The sequence below is a fragment of the Embiotoca jacksoni genome, unplaced genomic scaffold, assembly GCF_022577435.1.
Source record: "Embiotoca jacksoni isolate LCO1_2020_lvr unplaced genomic scaffold, fEmbJac1.0.p SCAF_13, whole genome shotgun sequence".
Lineage (NCBI taxonomy): Eukaryota > Metazoa > Chordata > Actinopteri > Embiotocidae > Embiotoca > Embiotoca jacksoni.
This window is the reverse complement of record NW_027185263.1, coordinates 6,983,739-6,998,614: the sequence shown is the minus strand read 5'-3', so window position 1 is coordinate 6,998,614 and position 14,876 is coordinate 6,983,739. Positions and strand designations below refer to the sequence as shown.

General features: G+C 44.0%; 2 protein-coding genes across 2 annotated transcripts; both read left to right on the top strand.

Annotated features, from left to right (window-relative positions):
* Positions 1–203: 203 nt before the first annotated feature.
* On the top strand, positions 204–2,772 carry LOC138195985 (CAAX prenyl protease 2-like). Its single transcript, XM_069145641.1, has 9 exons — positions 204–340; positions 443–545; positions 759–842; positions 1,402–1,480; positions 1,557–1,724; positions 1,936–2,007; positions 2,139–2,201; positions 2,294–2,506; positions 2,711–2,772. Exons 1-9 carry the CDS (start codon positions 204–206, stop codon positions 2,770–2,772), a joined length of 981 nt encoding a protein of 326 aa, XP_069001742.1.
* A 7,298-nt stretch (positions 2,773–10,070) lies between these two features.
* Positions 10,071–14,670, top strand: LOC138196238 (complement component C1q receptor-like). The gene is made up of 2 exons (XM_069146089.1): positions 10,071–11,092; positions 12,748–14,670. The coding sequence occupies exons 1-2, from the start codon at positions 10,657–10,659 to the stop codon at positions 14,493–14,495; spliced, it is 2,184 nt and encodes a 727-aa protein (XP_069002190.1). The 5' UTR covers positions 10,071–10,656; the 3' UTR covers positions 14,496–14,670.
* The last annotated feature ends 206 nt before the right edge of the window (positions 14,671–14,876 follow it).

The following is a 14,876-nucleotide window of genomic DNA, read 5'->3' as shown; positions in this document are numbered from 1 at the left end:
TGACCAAGATTAAAAATTTTGAGCTCCCAACAATATTTACTCTTTTTCTGTTTTGTTGTATTCATTTACATCTACTTATCTGAATTGACAGACAGGATCGAGCCAGTCCAATGTACGATGAACCTCTGCTGCTTTGTTTGCCATCTCTCACCTGGGGAATCTCCTGAAGCTCTGATTGCAAATTGCAATCTCTCAGTTCTGTCATGCTGGAACCAGAGCATGGCCTTATAAGGCAAGAGGAGCACACCCATACAAGGTGCTGGGTGGGGGTGCTGAGCTGCCTGCTGCTGGCCTGTCTCTACGTTGGCAGTTTGTACGTCTGGAGAAGCAGCTTACCAAGGTACGCAACTCACCTGCAGTGCTGTGGTGACAGCGTTGTTAAACTGGGCCACTAACCTGGAGCTGCGTGTGCGTGTGTGTGTGTGTGTGTGTGTGTGTGTAGGGACCATCCCAGTGTGATAAAGCGTCGCTGTGCCAGTGTGCTGCTGGTCTCTGCACTGTCACCTGCAGTGGTAAAGACATGGATACACTGGGCTGATGTCAGAGTGAGTACACGAGTCAAAAGTCTGCAATCTGTTACAATATTGTAACAAACTACTGATATTTCTTCATGTTTCAACATTAATCATTTAAACAATAATCTGATGTCACACATTAGGGATGAACCTGAATCTGTAGCTCTAGTAAAAAAAAAAAAAAAAAAAACATGGATGGAGAGACAGAGACAACGTTTGTAAACCTGTATTCTGCCCTTCCAGGTCGACGTGTCTGTGTGGGAGTTGATGGGAGTTCGTGTTGAAGGTTTCATTCCTGCAGCCATACTGCCACTGTTACTAACCATGGTGAGCCCCAACCCTTTCTACCGCTTGAAGAAAAATAATGCTTTTGCTTTTAAGTTGTTAAAAAATCACTTTTAGAAAAACATAACCTTTAGAGAAGGATTTTTGTATTAAAATTGAAAACAAATTAGAAAATGATCAGTGCATAGTTGCACTTATGTCTTCTAAGTAAGAAAGTGGGCAAAACATTTTTTTTCCGTCTATTTTGTCTTACCTGTTGTTTCTTACACCAAGAAGAATGTTTTTTGCATAAATGAGGCCAACCACAGCCATGGAGTTTTTTTTAGTAGCTTCAAACTGTAGATCTGTACATCATGTTTACCTCTTACAACATGTTATTTATGCTGCTGTAAGGCCCTTTTGACATTTCAGAGCTTTGATTTCCATTCCAACTGTGATGCAGTTTGGCTTTACAACTTCCATCAAATTTCTGCATTTTGTAGTGATATCCCATGGGCGTCTTTAAACCTGACAACTTTGGTTTCCAGATCCTCGTCTGTTTTTGGAAATTTATTTACTTCTTCCAGATGTTCTAAACAGCTGATTTTACTCTACACATCAGGTTTTTTATCTTGGTCCCCTGGTTCACACTGCTATGGACAACCCTGATGGCTTCACAGCGGAACTGAAGTCTGCAATGGGTGCGTGTGTCTTCACAATACATTAATGCTATATTTAGATCCATGTCATCATAAAGTCTTTGCTTTATTTGCCCAGATGTTCAGTCATGGAGGCTGTGTGTGGAAGACGTAGTGTGGCTCAGGAACCAGGTGGTGGCACCACTGACAGAGGAGCTGGTGTTCAGAGCGGCCATGCTGCCCATGCTGGTGCCCTGCACTGGACCCACAGCTGCCATCTTCACAGCTCCGCTCTTCTTTGGTGTTGGTACAGCGACACAATTTTTGGACTGAAACAACTCATATTTACAATTTTAAGTATTGCACATTAAATATTGGGGTTACATTGACTTAGTAGCAGACTAAAATACATCAGCTATCTTACTACATTTTAAACTTGTTGTAATCATTTTTATTATGTTATTAAGAGCTACATTATATTTGTTTTCAACACTATTCATATTTTACTGTTATTCTAGCTCATTTCCATCATATCATAGAACAAAGGCGCCTCTGTAAGGATTGTATGAATGTTATCCTCCTGGTGGCAGGTCAGTTGGCCTTACAAACATGCACCACATTGTGATAATGCAAGAAAAAAGTTAAAATTCTGTAAAAGCCTATGATTTCTGTCGTTGATACTGACTTTTAATAGCTTTTTCTCTGTGCTGTTCTGTTGCAGGGATGCAGTTCTTGTACACAACCGTGTTCGGTGCCTTTACTGCCTTTATGTTCATGAGAACAGGTGAGATGTGGCAAGCACTACACGTTTGGTTGCTAACATACTAACCTACAGTACACACCACTCGGTCAAATCTGTGATTTGTTTTTGTGAAGGTCATGTTGTGGGTCCAGTTTTGTGCCATTCGTTCTGTAACAGTCAGGGCCTGCCAGACATCAGCTCTGCCCTACAACACCCTCAACGTTCAGTTCTGCTTGTCACATATCTGATGGGAGCTCTGCTGTTTCTGGTGCTGCTTGTCCCGCTGACGGACCCCTTCTTCTATGGTGCCATTCCTGTCTGCAGCCTGGCCCCCGCCCCCAGCGTCTGTATGTTAAATCAAATTACATGCCCTTCCAAATCTTAAAAGAAAAACCTGTTATTACTCTGTAAAAATACTTATTCATTTGAAATGAAATGCAGTGTGTGTGTGTGCGCGTGCGTGCATGAGCATGAAATAGAACGATTCTAGCAGTTTAGACATTTCCTGCATGGTTGAAAATATGTCCTACTGTATTGAAACTTAACACCAGTACAACGTTCCCTGGCTAAGAGGGAGAAAGACATGGTGTGCATGTGTGAGAGCGAGAGCTGAGAAAAACAGATGAACTGTGAAAGTGAAGGAGTGAAAAGGGAAGGCAGTAGAGAAAGACACTTGTACAGACAGAGAAATGGAGAGAAACACAGACACTGCCAAAAAATATACAAAATCAACCGAAGCAGAGAGACGAAACTATGTGAAGTCATGTTGTTAGGACAAATAAGGTTGCGACTGTCTGACTTGAACAGAAAGAAGTGGGGGAAAAATTTACCGCCAGAAGCAACAACAGCGATGCCAGGTGGTGAGATGAGAAAAGAAGGAAAAAGAAAGAAAGAATGAAGGGAAGGATGGGGGGGGGGGAGGTCATTATCTCCCCGGAGAAATTAAAAATGTGGACTAGCAGAACTTCAGGTCATTCAGGGTACATAGAAATGACAGGGAGAGAAAGGTTGTCTCGGACGGTTACAATTTATGAGACAGACTGATGAGTTGCTTATAAAAAATGTGTCTGCTCACTTAATTAGGGAAGACAAAATAATTCACATACTTGTTGTGTACATGTACTCAGCTCAAGACAGTGAGGGGGGTGCTGTGGAGATAACGCAATATATGTGCGAGGGTGTCACCCTCAATACCCATGTGAAAAAAATTTACGCTGTAAAATGTTCATTGGTTTTGCATGTTTTCTTTTACATAATTATGACCCTTAAAAATAAGTTGTATACTTCGATGAAAACATAATATCCATCTATGAAAGGAATAGTAATCTTGTAGAAAACATCCACAAAATACACATACAAGAGGGGCTGAACAACAGATTTGCACAAAACAGGATGAAAAAGCGACCACTGATATTGTCATTTACTCACAAAGTGGGCGACGATCTGATGGCTAACAACCAGCCCCTTCACTCTAGCTTTAAAACTGAGCCGCTCTAGCCTCTGAAAGAAAATAGGCCTAATGTTGGCTGGTCTCTGAGGGTTAAATGTCTTTTCAGGACTTATTTAAAGCACCTGGAAATGTAGTTGTGTATGAAATGTGTAATAAAAACAAATTCACCTTGCCTTGCCTCGCCTTTTTCGTTATATCTTCTTCTGCTCCCCGTTTCACTTGGGTGTAATTAACTGTTAGCTGCCTCCTCTCCTCCAGCTTGACAAACATTAGCACCCTGCTCTCTTTCTGGTGAAGAGTTCACCGAGGTAGTTGATTTTCCGTTGCTCCTGCTGCCAGCTATTGATTCTGGTCCACTCTCTTGTGCTTTTTTTTTTTTGATGGCTTCAGACACTAACCTGAACTACTTCTTTCTCATTTTATTTTATTGGAAAAGCCAAAATTCACTTTGGCGCCTCCATTTTCTTGATGTTGCACCTGTTGTGGTTATGTCAGGTAACCATCTCAGCGGACCTGTGGTTTAGGATAGGGTCCAAAAAGTCTAAAACTTTGCTCTCTTTTGGTCTCTCCCAACTGCAGATTGAAATATCCAACTTTCACCAGCTTGTTCTCTGTCTGTTGTTTGGTGCTGAGCAGGCAGTACATTTTTTTTTCACCCTGCTGCAGCTGAAAAGGAGATTATACTTGCAATCTTTTTCACGCTGTCATGTCGTTGTTTTACACATTGTTATTAAAATATGGTTTGTAGCCACTTTGATTTATCTTGAGGTATTGACTGTTCTGAGCAGTGAATTTGGAGCTGCACCAATCCCCGAGTACTTTCAATACCAACTAACTCGTGGTGTCAAACTAGAATTTATTTCCTGTTAAGTGATGTGAAATGTTGGAAAGGTTTCGGTTTAAAAGGATCAAGGACACTTTTTTTGCCATCTTTATTTATTCAAGGAGAGACTGCTGATTTCTCATCATGCTCCCTCCCTACTTTTGCTTTCATGCATTTCAAGTGAGTCATACATCTTTCCAGTACAACAAAGTCCTCAGCTGCAGGCTGATCAGAGTTTCGGGGACGTTACTGTACTGGATCAAGCTTGACAGCAGCTTTTGTAAGAAGTAACTGTATTACCTATTTAACTCCCCACTGTTTTCTCCAAGAAGGATAAAATCCCAACAACTTCCTGATTTGGCAGCCACCTTCTAAGACAACAAGGTGGCTCCTAACTCACAGTTGGGAGTGTGAAACAAAGACAGCAAAATAATAGAGGAGAAAAGAAGAGGTTGTTATTGGACTTCCCTGCACATAACAAGTCTGCAGGATATTTTAGCGTTGCGTTGAGGGAGTAATTTCCCTTCTTTTGCTTATGCTGAGTCAGGCAGTTTATGGTTTCTGTGTTGTTGCTTTTTCAGAGAAGTTAGTTTTTGAGAGGCACATGTTGAAAACTGAGTCCAGGTCACATGAGGGATGTGGATGTGTGGTACAAAATGTGAAGTTTCAGTTAAACAAGACCAGAGAGAATAGGAGGAAATGGTGCAGAAATAAGTTCGACACACGGTGGTTTGTCTCAAAGGTCCGACACATCAGACGCCGGTCTGTCTATCTGCTGCTCAGTCGATCAATTGTGTCTCGTCCCTTTCTTGTGAAACCGTCATCCTTTCTTTTCGCTGTTAATGCATTTACCATTACAAACACACACACACACACACACACACGCATAATTCTCCCTCTCTGGAGAAATATCACTGTATCGTGAAAGACACTACAAAGAAGTGTAGATGTCTGCGCGCGTCTGTGTGTGTATGTGCATGGCTGTGTCTATGGAAAAGCTGAGCTCGTCATCTGGTAAAGGAATAATCTGTCAAGAATTATACTCTCCCAGTTTTCTGTCCTCTCTCCCTTTCCGCCTCTCAGCAGTTTTATACCTTGACTTTCTGTTTGTCTGAGGTTTGTTTATATATGTGTAATTCTTTGTGCAGTTGCTTCCCGTTGCAGTCCAGATAATAATACATACTTCATTGCCACTTGAGCCTTTTGCTAGTCGTGTTTTTTTTAAATTATTTCTCCGAGCTGAGAAGAGACAGAGCTTTACAGTGAATACCTTATCTTGTTTTTCAGATTTCTAGATTTTCCAAACCATGCTTTGTGCCCAGAGAATTTGAAAACCTGAAGTTATTTCACTGGAGCTACTTAGTAGATAATTGGTAAGGGGCTGTTGCCATGTGTGAACATGAGCAGAACTCAGCATGAAGGAAGGAGGCTGAAAGCACGCTCAGTAATCTATTCTCTTGTTAAATAAAGGTTAACAAAAACTATCTTGCAATCAGACAGCTACTTAGACATAGCTTTAATGCAGGGTTACCAGCTAGCTTACAGCCATCACTAAAAATGTCTGAACATATTTAACCTGATGGATTCGGTAACTGTAGAGTTCAGCTGGCTGGGATTTATCCCCTCTGGATTTAACAATTGGATAGCGACCCCAGTCTGCTCAGATGTTTGTGGTAAAAATTTGTTGACAGTCTGGGTGTGGAAGGAGGGTATTCATGTCTGCTATGAAAGATGAAACATAAACATATGGACCTTGTAGAAGAAGTGGATAAAAGTATCGTCTTTTTCCTCCACAGAAATCACCAGAAATGCCTGCAGCCCATTACTTAACCACAAGGCTGCTGCTAATTGCTTCAGTGTGTGCTTGAGTTTGTGTGTATGTGCATGGGCATTTGTGCGTATGTGTGTGTGACATAAGAGACCAGCAGTTGGGAAAAAATGATCAACTGACGTGTCCTTCTGTATTTGATATGGCACAAATGCTTCAATAGGCTTAAACTATCTCTGTACTCCACTGACCCAAGACCACAAGGAAATACAAATGCAGTTTCCTTGACATCAGTGGGGAAGTTTGATGACCTCAGGAAAAAAGGCCGTCTGACTTCATCAGTCCAGAAAAAAAATGCCTGTAGTTTATCAAAGCAGCGAAAATATATCGTTTGTAAATTAATTCCTTTCCCAACTTAGTTCCTCAGTGAGTTACATCCATTTATTCATATAAGCAACTGTGGTATGTTCAGTTAGTAAATTTTGTAAGTGAGCGATATGTCAGTGCTTGCTTTTTAAAACATATTTTCCATCTATTTAACACATTTAAACATTTTAGACAGAGATTTAAAGTACAGTGTTGCATTTAGTAACAATGTCCTGCACTAAAATAACAATATGCACCCATGAGAACATGCTAAAACTACACCTGATATATGTTCACATTTTCTTTACACTTTTGTTTGTATTCAAAGCAGGGCTGTGTTTTTCAGGAATGTCTTGCTCACTTTCACACAGTTTATATGTACAGCCACATGTTGACCTGGTGGCCACTGAGCAACTCCAGTGAAGCAGCTGGGAGTTAATAGCCCAAGTGGTCAAGGGCACCTCAGTAATGGCATTGAGGTCAGGGTCATAGAGGGTTGAGTGCTCCTCTTTCACTTTACATATTTACAGATTTATCCTCTTGGTTTAGTGATCAAACCAACAACTTTCTGAACGTACGGCTCGGCACATGTAGGCCCACTCATTTGAAAATAAAGGTTGTTGTACATTACCCTTTATCAGAATAACATCCTCAATAAGTCGAAGTGACTAAAAGTTTGGTTTTGAATACCTTTTTAAAGAGCTCCTAGCATGCTGTAGACTCGACTCGACTTGACTCACTTTTGGTACCAGCCTATACTTGTCTGAATTTAGTTTTCCACTACTGATAGTGCTGTGGCGACCCCAACTTAAAATGTCATGATGATATCTTCAACACAAACATAAAAAAAATGGAGGATATTGAGAAGATGCTTTTATTGTTTCTTACTAGCCTATGTGGCTTTTGGCACAGCAAGGAGACTAAATTTGTTATGGAAAGTAGCAAGAAAAAGGACTGCTAAAAAAAAGTTTGGTAAAATATATGTCATATTCTCCTCCGTGAAGAAGTGTATCCAGACATGGCCACCAAAGAACATCAAATAAAGAACAGCGATGGGGTTTTTCAGAAAGAGAATTTGTGGCTGAAGTAAAATGGAGAGACTTCAGAGGTACAGTTCAGCAGCTTGGAAGCTCAAAGCTGAGAAAGTATCAGAGCCAGTAATGATATGTGGCAAGTGGCTAGGAATCAAGGAGGTGGAAAGTAGGCTGTGACCTAGGAGGTGTCAGATATAAAATCGAGGGTTCTGTGTGTTCCATTAGAGGTCTTTGGGTTGGAAGATAGAGCAGTCTGGGTGCACTGTAGATTAATGTGAGAGAAGGGAATTGGGAGCACAGGACTATGGAAAGGAGAAGTTTTGTCTGTTCTATCAATTACATTTCTGGAATGTGTCTCAGGGGCTGTCTGGGCAGGAGGAGGGGCCAACCAAGGCCGAATGATAGAATAAACAGACCAAGAGTGGGAGGTTTTAGGGGAGAGATTGCTGATTTGGTGGCCTAAATAACAAGACTTAAAGAGAAGCAGGGGAGAGAAAAAGCAAGGAGAAGATAAGGAGAGGGAAGAGAGCAAGAGGATGCAGGAAAAAAGAGGAGGGACATGGGGGATGAAAGAATAATAAGTAAGGGAGAGAGCTGAGGATGGGGGTAGTCCAAGAAAAGCAGGGGAAGATAGGAGGAGGATGAGGGATGTGGAGAAGGAGGAGAAGGAGGTGGGAACAAGACCAAAAGGCTCTTTAGGTTCTCCAGGATCCTGAGGTTTTATGTTTGTTCTCCCTCTAGTTTCAATGGTTGTTACATAACTGGAAAAGATTGCTGAATAGTAAGACTGTATATATTCTGTCTGCCAAAACCAACAGGCCACAGCCAGCCAACTCATCTACACAGAGAGAACATAGGCTTGGATGCAGTTTAAATATGGTTAATAAGTGATTCAACTGCTCATGCTGCGTGACTTTTCCATCTCATCATTCTTTGTTAAGAGGCTACAGCGGCTGAAATCTGGCTGTCCTTCTAAAATTTTCATTAAACAGCCGTTCCACATCAGACCCAGTGGAAAAGTGTACAATATAATGACATTAAGCTGCCTAAATTGAGTTGTGGCAGGTCACACTTCCCACAGAGAACACAATGAGTATTTATATGGAGTTCTATTGTTCAACAATTTAGCTTGCTTGCGTCTGGTAGACCTTAAATTGCAGTCTCTCAGCCAGTTGTTTGCAGACAGCTATAAACTTTGCCTTCAAGACTTCAGTCCTCAAATCACAGCAGTTGGCTTCATTTAATATTCTTTGGCTTTGCCCAATACATAGAGACACGGAGACAGGAAAAGATCGTATTTTTCTTCGGAAAAATCCAAACTCAGCCTTTGACTTTGCACCAGAAGTGCCATTCATGGTGGACGGATCATGTGACAGCAGTGGAGGTACCCCAAGTCACTCCTGCTCCCCAGCTACTGAGAGGTCAAGCTGATGCACATCTGGCATTTCCTGTTTCCTCTCCTCCATATGCCCCCGAGTGGTAGCCACACACACACACACACACACAAACACACACACACACACACACACACACACACACACACACACACACACACACACACACACACACAATAAAGAACACTCACTCATGCACTTAGACATCTGTGCCCATGTGAAGGTATTTAATAACCAGAGTGAACTCACACACACCCACAATATGTGCAGCCCAACAGGTATTCCTGTTCCATACTCAAATGTTTCCATTGGACCGTAAAAACTTCCAGCTGGTATGGACTTGGTAGAAGGACAGAAAAATAGAAGAGGGAGTGGGAGGAGGGTGGCCCAAAAAAAGAGAAGATAGTGTGAAGAATGTAGGTGAGGACAGAGATGAAGAAAGAATGAGAGTAAGAGATAGAAATAAAGAGATAGAAAAACAATGAGAGGCTGACAGAGAACAGGAGCGACAGTCTCAGAGACAGACAGTGGAGGAGAAAAAGAAGGAAGACGGAGGGAGGGGGAGAGGGGGGGGGAGGGGGTGAGCATCTCTGCATCTCAGAGCTGACAAACACTTTCCACTCCTGTGGATGCTGTGCAGCATGCATTGCTTTAAGGCTGTGTGTGTGTGTGTGTGTGTGTGTGTGTGTGTGTGTGTGTGTGTGTGTGTGTGTGTGTGTGTGTGAGTGTGAGAGTGCACGTGGGTCTAAAGCCACGGGCAAGATGGGGGACAGAACGGTGCCGTATGGTTTTCATAAGTGTCTGAGGGTTTTCTATTCTCCTACAAACCCCCCCCCTCCCCAACCCCCCCCCCCCTCCCCACACACACACACACACACACACACACACACACACCACACGACCCATCAGCCCCTCCAGTCTTCCCCACACTGACTCTCTTTACCAGCCCCCTCTTCCAAAAACACACAATTCTTTTTTCCTCTACGTAGACTCCCCCCCTCTCCCCTCCTCCCCCATCTTTCTCTCTTTCTGAGGTTCAGTCAGAAAGCCAACTTTGCAGAGGCAAGAGAGCCGTGGCAGGATCACATACAGCACTGGGTTTCTGTCTCTGACATTTATCAAGTTCATATCAGGATTCGGCTTAACTTTTTTTTTTGACTGAGCTGAAGGGCAAAATGTTTTGAGTCTGGGCTCTGCTGGTACCTTACTAGACTGTATTTTGGACTGTGCTGGACTCACCTGGACTTTCTGGGGGTTATTCCATTTGACTCCTTTGTATTCATTTCTATATTTTGCAGGCTCTGTTGCAATCTGGTTTACTGTGGCAGCAGTAATGGCAGTTTGAATGGAGTTGCATCTACTCTGCACTGTTGGGCTATTTCTCTAAGGGCTTGGGCAGTCCAAGGTAAATTAAGGTAAACAGATGTTAGCTCTGCATCAGATTACTTTATATAATAGGTGGTTTGATCAGGTTATTTAATTGAAAACACTAAAAGTCAAACCAATCTGGAAAGGCAAGTTTCTGTTTGTAAAACTAACAAAAGAGACTCACTTTGGTCAGATTTGTTTGGATAAGACATCAGAAAAGTTATTTTCTATAACTAGGTTATTTATTTAGACAGGTTGGGATATTCATTTGAATGTTGGCTTAGATTAAACCTGATGTCTTGGTGGAGGATGCAAAAGATCACCAGGAGCAGCAGCAGCTGCAGCAGCATGGGGCTCCTGTGCGTCCTGTGGCTGCTGACAGTTTGCCTGGCTCCTGGAAGTCAAGGCCAAAAGCCGAGGGAGACGGATGGGGAGCAGGCAGCAGGCAGGGCTCAGCTGGCGGAGAAAGACTCACTCTGCCACCAGCAAGGATGCTACGCTGTCTTCCTCCAGAAGAGAACCTTCAGGGAGGCTGGGCGGAGCTGCCGGGAGCGAGGTGGGACCCTGGCAACAATGCACACCCATGAAGCAGCGGGTGTGGTCCACGAGCTGCTGTCAGCCATTGAGACACAAGGCTCCAGGTTGAGGCTTCGCCTCTGGATCGGGCTGCACAGACCTCCACGCCAGTGTTCGTCCACCCGACCGCTCAGAGGATTCGTCTGGGTCACAGGCAAAGTCTCCTCTTTTTGACATTTGACCTTTCACTGTTAGCAATATTGACCTCCATCATCTTATCAGCCATTTTATTGTATTTTAGTGAGTGAGCTCAGATAAAACGGCCCTGAAACAGATAAAGTCGTACAATTACAATGAAGCACTGAAATTAACCTCCCAATAAAGTTTTAAAGCTCAGTGGATTCAAAGCTAAAGAGAAAAGTGCCGCTTTTCTTCAATAGAAAATCTGCGAATCGGCATAACTGGTGCTTCATGTGTGCAAAAATGAATCAGTCAGTTAATTATCTACTCTAATTAATTGACTCTTGTAAGATTTCTAGCCAAAAATATACCAAACTAAATTAACCAGTGCATTTTAGTTACATGTGGACCTATGACAGAGTAGACTTCTTTGTATTCAGTAAATTAAAATAAAGGCCCCACACAGTATACTGCCAGATAATATATGAAACCATTGTTCTGCTCCCCATCCATAATGTATCTGTCAGACTTCGGTAGCCGGGCCAGACTCTGGAGCGCTGCGCCGACTGGATGGTTATAACATTAACTACATTTGTCTCACAGAGACGGAGCTGGTGCGTCGGGGAAAGTTCAGTCCCTTTTTGACCTCATTGCTACCCCTCAGCCTGATTTAGTCGTTACACAAACCTCACCCACTAAAAAACAGATGTTTTTTTTTTTTTTTTTTTTTATCACTGAAAGCGTCTGCCTTGTTCCACAGTTAGAAAAGACCTTACATTTTAAAGAGTTATCTTGATTTAAAGGATTTGTTTACCAAATAACAAAACCAGATTTCTCTTTTACCCATAGGGCTAACCAGCCATGCAGATAGAATTGGTTTAATTTACAATGGTTTCACAAGTAACACTGACATTTCTGCCTTGACAGCAGTATAGTGGATGTCAATGAACATCTGTTTGTTTTGTCATTTAGGAGAAGCTACAATGGCCTTAAAGTAACGTAAAACCACTAAACACCCTCTCGATAGTCAGTGTTTATTTTGTCTGTTCTGGGCTACTGTAGAAACATGGTGGTGCAACATGGTGAGCTCCAAGGAAGAGGACCTGCGTCCTATGTAGATATGAAGGGCTCATTCTAAGCTAACATAACACAGAGTTTTTAGTTTGAGGTGATTATGCACTTACGAAAACGTAATAATGAATGATCTTCCAATTTCTTCCAAAAAGATCACACTGGTCCTTTAAACATATTGCGGCTGCTTGCTTTTTAACAAGCTGCTGAGGTAAACCTCCCCCTTATTTTCTTAGGGGAAATGACCCAACCCAGCCAATGGAAACAACACGGGGACATCAGGACACTGTTGCAACAAAAATAAATGTGGCATTTTAAAGCCCATCTGTGTCAGATTTTAAGATTTTCCACTTTGGTGACTCCTAGTGGCAATATTAAAAGAAGGCGCTGAGGCAAACAGCAACGCACACGGGTAAAATCCCAACCACCCACAAATCAAATGAATGTGCTGACTACAGCGCTTTTCTACAAACTTTTTCACCGTCAGAAAAATAAACGTAAATAAGGATTGTCCACATGGCAGTACAAAAGTAAATGAGAGTTCAAATAAAAGTAGGAAACTAAAGAGATGGAATTTGTACTTCTCCTGACTTTGCCGTCGTCTTTGTTTTCTAACAGGAGACCAGGATGGCCAGTTCACCCACTGGCTCCGTGAGGACACTCCAGGGACTTGTGCTGCTCCTCGCTGTGTGGCCATGACTGTCCACACTTCTGAGAGTGGACGTGAGAGCAGCGACAATTTCCGGTGGGTTGACGGCTCTTGTGCGCTGCCTTTGGATGGATATGTTTGCCAGTACAGCTACAAAGGAATGTGTCCACCGCTGGAGGACGAGGGTAGAGGTCCGGCCGTTTACACCACGCCGTTTCACCTTGTCAGCACCCTGCTGACTCACGTGCCCTACGGGTCTGTCGCTGCTCTGCCGTGCCCTGTGGACAGCTCAGAGCCAGATGCTCCTGCTGAGCAGACTGTCCTGTGCATGGAGAGGGATGACGAGACGGTGGGCTGGTCCAGGGATGCCCCGCTCTGTTCCTCCAGTGCAGCACCACAGAACCAGGACTGGTGTAACGGGGATCACGGATGCGAGCAGTACTGCCAGAACACAGACACAGATTACTACTGCTACTGCTCTGAGGGCTTCACGATAGATGAGGACGGCTACAGCTGCAAGCCTGACCCCCTGATCCAAACCGACCCTCCAGAGCTGGCCTCCGACTCTGCCAGTCCCAATGACGAGACCCACATCAAAGAGGTCTGTGTGAAGATGGGGTGCGAGTACAACTGTGTGGAAACCGCTCGCGGCATCCGCTGCACATGCCCGCCAGGCTACCAGATGGGCCCGGATGGCCGCAGATGTTCCGATGTGGACGAATGTCAACAGCAACCGTGTCCACAACTCTGTGTCAACATCCCAGGTACCTTCCACTGCTCCTGCAATCAGGGGTATCAGCCGGACGACGAGGGAGAGTGCACGGATATCAATGAGTGCCTCGATGAGGGCACCTGTGAGGGCACCTGTGAGAACACGGTGGGGTCCTTCACTTGCCAGTGCAACCCTGGCTATTTGTTGGGCAGTGAAGGAGAGTGTGAAGATCTAGATGAGTGTGTGTGGGACTCCCCCTGCCAGCAGCAGTGTCTCAACTACATGGGAGGGTACCAGTGTTACTGCGACAACGGCTTTGACCTGCAGTCAGATGGACTTTCCTGCCATCCTTCACCTGATGATGAAGAATATTCCACTCTAACCCCAGACCACAGTGACTCTGCTTACGTCCCTGACTTGGACCTCGACCACGACATCCCCTGGTCCACCTCCTTCACCCCTGACCCGAACTTTGAAGCTGACACTAACTTTGACGTCGACTGGCACACAAAGGCCAATGGAGGACTTTCCCCTGACATGGCTCACGGGTCAGATAATCACCTAAACCAATGGGACGCCCTGTCACCTCGGCGATACCAGACAGCCCCATCTCCAACGCAAAAAGACAGCACCGACAACGAAATCGATAACGAGGCTGAGGCTAAGGCAGGAGGTAGAGACGCCGGCGGCGGGGTAGGAGCCGAGACGGCAAAAGGCTCAGTCGCTGGAACTGGGGAGGCAGAGGACCCCGAGACGCCCAGTGCAGAGGACACCAGCGCGGACACGGCCGAGGCAGGCGCTGCAGGTAAACGGAAGCATGACAAGAGCTGGCTGCTCGTGGCCCTGCTGGTGCCTCTGTGCGTGTTCCTCGTGGTGATGCTGGCTCTGGGGATCGTCTACTGCACCAGCTGCGCCGTGGACAAGAGCCTCAGCTTTTCGGACTGCTATCACTGGATGCTCCCTACAACGCCACCCGACAGGAGGGACGGCAAAACCCAAGCATGAACCCTAAAACGAACAAACACACAACAGATGTGTTCAACGCGCAGACGTCTGTTAAACGTTTCTGTTGTGGACTGACAGGAAAAACGTAATACTTTCTGTTGCACGGCCTTTTGTAAATAATTCACTCGCTCATCATGTTTTTTTTTTTTTTTTTTAAATTCAATAAAAACCTTTAAACTGATCAAATAGCGTGTTGGTTTGTAAGCCTGTATTGGTTATAACAGAAAATAATGCCCAACCAAATGACAGTGTGGAAAGAATGTGCGGTTATGATTTTATGACTCCGTGCTGTGTAAGAACAAATTAGAGACTTTAGTGAGTTTCCTAAACCAGATTTTCACATGCAGGAAGTGGAGTGAAGAGGACGGGAATGAGTAGGGG

What these genes read in the sequence shown, in the direction of transcription:
- LOC138196238 (XM_069146089.1), top strand. Translation starts at nt 10,657, where the DNA reads ATGTCTTGGTGGAGGATGCAAAAGATCACCAGGAGCAGCAGCAGCTGC. An exon ending in AGGATTCGTCTGGGTCACAG is followed by an intron (nt 11,093 to 12,747) that starts GCAAAGTCTCCT and finishes GTTTTCTAACAG; the next exon opens with GAGACCAGGATGGCCAGTTC.
- LOC138195985 (XM_069145641.1), top strand. Translation starts at nt 204, where the DNA reads ATGCTGGAACCAGAGCATGGCCTTATAAGGCAAGAGGAGCACACCCAT. An exon ending in TGGAGAAGCAGCTTACCAAG is followed by an intron (nt 341 to 442) that starts GTACGCAACTCA and finishes GTGTGTGTGTAG; the next exon opens with GGACCATCCCAGTGTGATAA. An exon ending in TGCCACTGTTACTAACCATG is followed by an intron (nt 843 to 1,401) that starts GTGAGCCCCAAC and finishes TCTACACATCAG; the next exon opens with GTTTTTTATCTTGGTCCCCT.